The sequence below is a fragment of the Triticum urartu genome, chromosome 6A (genome assembly GCF_056163025.1).
Source record: "Triticum urartu cultivar PI428250 chromosome 6A, HENAU_Tu73, whole genome shotgun sequence".
Taxonomy (NCBI): domain Eukaryota; kingdom Viridiplantae; phylum Streptophyta; class Magnoliopsida; order Poales; family Poaceae; genus Triticum; species Triticum urartu.
Genome location: NC_141878.1, coordinates 497532677 through 497540731, shown reverse-complemented (window position 1 = coordinate 497540731; position 8055 = coordinate 497532677). Strand labels below are relative to the sequence as shown.

The window sequence follows — 8055 nt, the reverse complement described above, 5'->3', positions numbered from 1 at the left end:
ATAAATTCTTCAAGTACTGTGTGGTGTCAGCATTACTGATCCAGGGATGACACCGGAGTACAGAGATCAGACTAGTTAAGGTCTGGTCGCTACACCAAGACACACGAGCACATTGTTCGCTCCGCAGGACAACACTACCGAGACAAACCTTATAACGAAAAATCCAAACCCGAGGAATCAGAACACCACCTCTCAACGATAGGAAGCAACCATTGGCACGATGCCGAGGTGGGAAGACCTTATTCTACCCTGGCGACGATACCATCATCTCTTGTGACCGCCGAGCGAAGGCAAAACATAACTTTGTTCCTAACCCTACCACCGCCAAGGCCACCACCGAACCGAAAGTTCAGCGTCCTTGCCCCTTCCCGATGTCAGTGCCTAAGGCGGAGGGAAAAAGGGGCCGCAACCTCGTCGGTAAAGATTAGATGATTAACTCGCTTTATATTGTGAGACGAGAAAGTACTTACATAGATATTGCTCAGGATGCGAACAGAAAGAAAAAAAGGTGACACTCAAAACATGCGAGTACCCTAAAGAAGACGTCGACATTAAAGTAAACCACACACTTTTAAAGGTAAACCACACTCATATAGTAGCACGTACTACTTTCACACGTATTATCTCCAAGTTTTGGTCGTTCTTCACTGGATGAGGTTGGTAATAGCCGTACAGACAACCGCTATCTGCACCGCGTAGGAGCTGTGCTGCGCGACCGGCGACGGGACACCGGCCTGAGCGAAGGCGTCTTCGCACTGGTGCGCCAAGGACGTGGCTTCCCCGGCCTTCTCCTTCCCGGCGGCGTAGTCGCGGTTGTTGATGTCGTCCTGTGCTTCGGCGAAGGCGAACCCCATGCTGTCGTACAGCTCCTGGCACTGCGCCAGCGCCCCCTGCGCCCTGGCGTCCGTGCCGTGCTTGGCCAGCAGGTCCTTGATGTCGGAGACCGCGTTGTCGGCGTCGACGACGCCTGTGAGAGCTGCCACCTTGGCCAGGCCCCAGGTGTCCGCGCTGGGGCTGTCGTGGTGCTTGCCCAGCTCCGACACGCAGAAGTCGTAGTCCACGCGCCCGTCGCTGCCGGCCGCCGCCTTGCACGTCGTCACCACCGTTGCGTCGGCGACCCCGCTCGCCAGCGCGAGGACGGCGGTGAGCGCTGCAGCCGCGAGAAGACGAGCCGTAGATGGCTTCATGCTTCTTGTTGCTTTTGTTTCGAAAGGAAGCGACTAATTAAGTTCGTAGACGCCTCGTGTTTGCTCGGACGGAATTGATATGAGCTAGGAGTAGGACTGACGGACTGAATCTTGTTGCCTTTATAGGCGCGGCTAGCAGAAATGCTGAATAGTACTGCTGATTGATTAATGGGCCTCAGTTGTTAGACCCAGGCCTATTTGGACCAGCTGCGGTAGAAAAAGGGTCGTGCTAAGATTGGGCTGCAAAACGCTAAAACCATTTGGGATTTGAGAGCATGGGAACGGGAGTGACCTACGCGCTGCGGAAGAAGCGAGCGTACACCCCCGCTCCAACCCCCCCCCCCCCCCCCCCCCCCCTTTCGCGCACTGCTGGGCCGGGCCATGTGCGGGCCGGGACACCGCCTTGTTTTTTTCTTTTTTAAGTAATTTGGGATATCAAAAAGTTTTAAAATTTCAGGAAAAGTTGCTAATTTTAATAAAAAATATCAAGATTTCAAAATGTATTCATGATTAGAGAATAATGCTCAGGAATTCAAAAACTGTTCATGAATTTGTAAAAGATGTCCACAAACTCAAAAAATATTCATGATTCAAAAACACTTTGCTAATTCGAAAAAAATTCACGAATTTGAGAAAAATGTTCGCTAATTCGAAAAAAATCGTCAATTTGAAAAAAAAGTTCGCGATTCAAGAAAATGTTCACTAATTCGAAAAACGTTCACAAATTTTAAAATAAATGTTCACGTCTCAAAAAAATATTCGCTAACTCGAAAAATGTTCACGAATTTGAAAAAAAAGTTCATGATTCGAAAAAAATTACACTAATTCAAAACATGTTCACAAATTTGGAAACAAATGTACAAGATTTTGAAATTTTAGTTTATAATTTTAAAATGTTCATTATTTAGAAAAAAATCATGAATTCAAAAACATGTTCATGAATTCAAAAACATGTTCATGACTTAAGAGAATGTACACAAATTTCTAAAAAAATGTTCAAAAATTTAAGAAAATGTTCACAATTTCGAAAAAATGTTCGTGAGTTATAAAAAGTGTTCACGGTTACAAAAAAATGTTCATGATTTTGGGGAATGTACACGAATTAGTACAAATAAAACCACAGTTTTGAAAAAATGTTCATCATTCCAAAAAAAAAGTTAACGACTTAAAAAATAAATCATAAATTAATAGTTTTTTGGAAATTGGAAAAAAAGATTAAAAGTGAAAACATATAAGTAAAGAAAAAAACAAAAGAAAACAAAAAGTAAAAAGGAAAAACAAAAACGAAAAACCTGGGTCAGGGAAGGTTCTAGAACCTTCACAAAACTGGTTGGGGGTAAAACTCCGAAATGGGCCGGCCCATGTTAACAGCGCATGGGAACGCAAGGGAGAAATTCTAAATGCTATTTGGCGCCTTCAGCGCCGTTTTCTGCGGTTTCCGCAAACAGGCGCACACCTCCACTTTGCGATGGGCCGGCCCATTATATTTTTTTCTGTTTCTAAACTGCAAAAAGCGCGTGCACAAAACCGATGCGAGTTGTGATTCAAACACGCGACGCACGAGACGAGAGTAAAACGGGATAATCACCAGGACACCTCGCCTATTGTGATCACATAAATGTTTTCTCTTCTTCTAAAAAGTACATAAATGTTTTTTCTTCTTTTGTCCTTTCACTAGCAAACATGCCCGTGCGTTGCAACGGGAGAAAAAATCACTCCTCATACACACACTCAACGATATAAGCAAATTCCTTGAAAAACTTTCATGGATGTCATACAAAAAACAACATGATAGGTAGAGTTGTAAAGGTGGGATGATTTTTAAAGTGTACTGAAGTTGTGTGCAATTTATTAGACAACATAATTATCTACCTAGCACAAATGCTAGTGCTCTGTAACGGAAGAAACAAACTCACGCACACCCATAGTGAGTCATCTGTGTTGTCACTTCTCTTCGTCACCATCTTCCACTTGCAAATAAATTCATAACTTGGAAGTGATTGAGTCACCTATAATAGTAGAAAGTAGAATAGCATATACCTATTGTCAGCTCTCACGTACATCACATGAGATTCAACAAAAACAACATCATCAGAAGATTCAAAAGTAACATAGTCACTTTTGACAATCTCCTCCACGAGTCTGTTTTTGATGTATTAGTGTGACCCCATATATTCATAGGTAGATGTAACACCCCGGATGTAATTTTCCCAATTTGTACTCCAACTCTTGCCGTTTCCGGTGTTAAGTTAATTTATTTCCTCGGGTTCGGGTTCTTTGTCTCCGTGTGTTGTTGTCGTTGTCATGCATATCATATCATGTCATCATGTGCATTGCATTTGCATACGTGTTCGTCTCATGCATTCGAGCATTTTCCCCGTTGTCCGTTTTGCATTCCGGCGCTTCGTTCTCCTCCGCTGGTCATTTCTAGCTTTCTTTCGTGTGTGGGGATTAAACATTTCCGGATTGGACCGAGACTTGCCAAGCGGCCTTGATTTACTACCGGTAGACCGCCTGTCAAGTTTCGTATCATTTGGACTTCGTTTGATACTCCAACGGTTAATCGAGGGACCGAAAAGGCCTCGTGCGTGTTGCAGCCCAACACCCCTCCAATTTGGTCCAAAACCCACCTAACTCTGCTCCATTATCTAGAGCGTTCGATCACGACCGCGTGGCCGAAAACCGCACCTCATTTGGACTCTCCTAGCTCCCTCTACCTATAAAACTAGACCCCCTTCGAATCCGGATCTTCCCCCTCCTCGAAACCCTAATTTTCGTCTCCGCGCGGCCGGACATTGTCCGCCCCGCGCCGGACGTCACCGCCGCCCCAACCGGGAGCCGCCATGTGGCACTCCGCCGCCAGCCGCCGCCGTGGCCCGGGAGCCCAGATCCAGCCCCCGCGGCCCGCTCCCGCCCGCCGCCACCTACCGCGCCCCGCCGCCGTTGCTCCTCCCGGCCCGCGCCACCGCGCCGCCCGCGCGCGCCCTCGCCGGCGGCCACCTCACCCCTCACCGGCGACGACCGCGGCCGCGCCGCCCCGTGCCTCCCGGCCAACGCCACCGCCAAGCCGCCGCCGCCCCGCGGATCTCCGCCGCCGACGCCGCACCCTCCGGCCGCCTCCTCCCTCCTCAACGCCGGCTCCGGCGAGCTCCATCCCCGCCGGTGAACAGTGCGCGCCGCCGCCTCGATCTGCGTGCCGGGTCAACCCTAGATCCGGTGGTAAATTTCGTCTAAGTCCCTGAAATTCCAGATCCAAGTGCTCCTGTTCGTGGCTCCGTAACTTTGCATCCGTAGCTCTGATTCATGCACATATCATATAAAAATGTTCATCTCAGAGAGTACATCATTTCATTTCATTGCATCATTTTCATTTGAGTTCATCTTGATGCCCGAAATGCTGTTAGAAGAGGGCTACTTGAGTTAATTGTCAGATCTGCTACTCCATTTAGCTTTTTGTCATTTTTGCCATGATTAATGTGTGCATGATATGCCCTGATGCTCTACATGTGTTTTGGTAAAGGTTTTGTCATCTTTCCAAAGGTGCAACCCATGTATTTTTGTGATGTGTGAGGTGACTAGTGCAAGCTTGTAAAGTGGTGCACTTGTTAATTCTGTTTTCAGGGACTTAGCAATTCCACTAAGTCCTTGAGCTGTTTTTCTCATGATGCCATATGTTCATGTTGTTTCCTAGTGATCCGTGCCTCTTTTGAGGATGATCAGTAAGGATGTTTTGTTAATCTTGTAGTGCTCTATCCATCCATGTCTTTGTTTGCAATTATGGAGCACCCTAGCTTGAGTCAATCGAGCTCTACTTTTGCTACTTTGTGAATCTGGGCAGATTGTCAACATGTTTGCAATTTTGCCGGTGATGTTGTAGTTGATCCGTGCATGCTATGCTATTGTTCTTGCCATGTCTAGAATGCATTTTGTGCCTTCTTGATGGATGTATGCTTGTCTTGCCATGACTTGCACTGTAGGGAGTGCATCGAGCTCGTAAACATGCCTACTTGAGTTATATTTCAGCATGTGCCAGTTTTCACTAAGTCTAAAAACTGATTATGTTTTTGCCATGTTCACATGCTTGCATTTATATTTTTTGATCCCTTTTGTCTCAAGGTCACTAAGGGACTTTTGTTAAGCTCTTTGAGTAGCTCCATGCCATGCTTTACTTTGCCATGTTCAGATCCTGTAGCATGTAGTTTTGTTGCTCCAAAGAGGGCTACCTGATCTGAAATTCCAGACAAGTGTTGATTTCACTAAGTCTGAGATCTGTTTGTCATATGCATTTTTGCCATGCTTGTTTGAACCTGTTAATGGATGAATTGGCCGTAGCTCAGTGCTAGATTTTTGTTAAGCATCTTGAATGCATCCCTGCCATGTATTTTTTTGTCATGTTCGGGTGCTGTAGCATGTTCATCTCATTGCATTTAGATGGCTACTTGCTGTAAATCGCAGAACGTGACCATATTTGAATCGCTTGCCTTTTCCAAACCGTAACTCTGATTCCGGCGTTATTCATATCGTTTTCAAGCGATTTCATCTCATCTTTCCAGTGGCACACTTGGTTTTCCAAGTTGAGGCCAGGTTCATGCATTTCCTGTCATATCTTGCATTTTGCATCCCGCATCGCTTTCCGGATAGCATATCATCATTGCATCATATTGCTTGGTCTTGCATGTGGTTGATTGTATCCTTGTTGCTTGTTTGTCTTGTTTGGGTAGAGCCGGGAGACGAGTTCGCTAACGAGGAGCCCGTTGAGTTTGCTTTTGAGGATCCAATCAACTCTGAGAACTGTGTAGGCAAGATGATCATACCCTCGAAATCACTACTATCTTGGCTATGCTAGTTTGCTCGCTCTTTTGCTATGCCAATGCTACGATGCCTACCACTTGCTTGCAAGCCTTCCAAATTGCCATGTCAAACCTCTAACCCACCATGTCCTAGCAAACCGTTGATTGACTATGTTACCGCTTTGCTCAGCCCCTCTTATAGCGTTGCTAGTTGCAGGTGAAGATTGAAGGCCGTTCCTTGTTGGAACATTTATTTACTTGTTGGGATATCATTATATTGCTATGTTATCTTAATGCATCTATATACTTGGTAAAGGGTGGAAGGCTCGGCCTCTCGCCTAGTGTTTTGTTCCACTCTTGCCGCCCTAGTTTCCGTCATATCGGTGTTATGTTCCCGGATTTTGCGTTCCTTACGCGGTTGGGTTATAATGGGAACCCCTTGATAGTTCGCCTTGATTAAAACTTTTCCAGCAATGCCCAACCTTGGTTTTACCATTCGCCACCTAGCCTCTTTTTCCCTTGGGTTACCGGAGCCCAAGGGTCATCTTATTTTAACCCCCCCGGGCCAGTGCTCCTCTGAGTGTTGGTCCGAACTGAGCTGCCTGCGGGGCCACCTCGGAGAAACTTGAGGGTTGGTTTTACTCGTAGCTAGTCTCATCTGAGTGTGCCCTAAGAACGAGATATGTGCAGCTCCTATCGGGATTTGTCGGCACATTCGGGCGGTGTTACTGGTCTTGTTTTAACCTGTCGAAGTGTCTTGAAAAACCGAGATACCGAGTCTGATCGGAACGTCTTGGGAGGAGGTCTATTCCTTCGTTGACCGTGAGAGCTTGTCATGGGCTAAGTTCGGACTCCCCTGCAGGGATTTGAACTTTCGAAAGCCGTGCCCACGGTTATGGGCAGATGGGAATTTGTTAATGTCCGGTTGTAGATAACTTGAACCTTAACTTAATTAAAATGAATCAACTGAGTGTGTTACCGTGATGGCCTCTTCTCGGCGGAGTCCGGGAAGCGGACACGGTGTTGGAGTAATGTTTGCACATGTTGCTCTCTAGTTTCTCGCTCGCGCTTTGCCTCCTCTTCTCGCTCTCTTTTGCGAATAAGTTAGCCACCATACTTGCTAGTCGCTTGCTGCAGCTCCACTTATATTTACCTTGCCTTACCTATAAGCTTAAATAGTCTTGATCACGAGTGTGCAAGATTGCTGAGTCCCTGTGGCTCACAGATTACTATTACACCAGATGCAGGGCCTGATGATTCCGCTCCAGGAGACGCGCTTGAGCTCAAGTGGGAGTTCGACGAAGACTCTCAACGTTACTATGTTTCTTTTCCCGATGATCAGTAGTGGTGCTCAGTTGGGGGTGAACGGGACCGTGTCGCTTGTTGGGTTATCTTTTATTCTGGCACCGTAGTCGGGCCATGAGTGTTTGGATGATGTAATGTTATTTATGTACCTTGATTGACGTGGCGAGTGTAAGCCAACTATGTTATCTCCCCCTTATGATTTATATTACATGGGATGTTGTGAAGATTGCCTAACTTGCGACATATGCCTTCAATGCGATTATGCCTCTAAGTCGTGCCTCGACACGTGGGAGATATAGTCGCATCGAGGGTGTTACAGTAGAGGCACAATGAAATTTTATTATGCACGCACAACCGTTGATATATTTAATCGGTCCACAACGGAATTTATTTTGTGTTGTTAATTCCTTAATAGTGAATTTTTTCTTTCTTATTCTAGTTCCCAGTGAATTTTATTTTCTCTTTAATTCCTTCCTTTCATGCTTCACATAATTAGCAAAATTTATTCTTTCTTTTATTCTTTCCTTCTGAAATTTATTTCTTCTTTTAATTCCTTTGTTCATGCCTGGTATATAATAGGGAAAATTATTTATTCCTTCTTTAATTCTTTCCATTAATTCCTTCCCTTCCTGCCTTATCATAAAGGATGGAATTTTTTCATCTTTTTATTATTTCCTTTAATTCCTTCACTTTTTGCCTCATAATAAGGATGAAATTTATTCCTTTTTCTTTTCTTTCCTTCCATGCTCATAACAGCAGAAGTTACTCCTCCA

General features: G+C 45.4%; 1 protein-coding gene across 1 annotated transcript; it reads right to left on the bottom strand.

The window, feature by feature from the left end:
• Positions 1-354: 354 nt before the first annotated feature.
• Positions 355-1202, bottom strand: LOC125512439 (pectinesterase inhibitor 8-like). Its single transcript, XM_048677536.2, has one exon. The coding sequence runs from the start codon at positions 1185-1187 to the stop codon at positions 645-647; it is 543 nt and encodes a 180-aa protein (XP_048533493.1). The 5' UTR covers positions 1188-1202; the 3' UTR covers positions 355-644.
• Between the last annotated feature and the right edge of the window lie 6853 nt (positions 1203-8055).

Coding starts and splice junctions, on each gene's coding strand:
- LOC125512439 (XM_048677536.2), bottom strand. CDS start 1,187: ATGAAGCCATCTACGGCTCGTCTTCTCGCGGCTGCAGCGCTCACCGCC.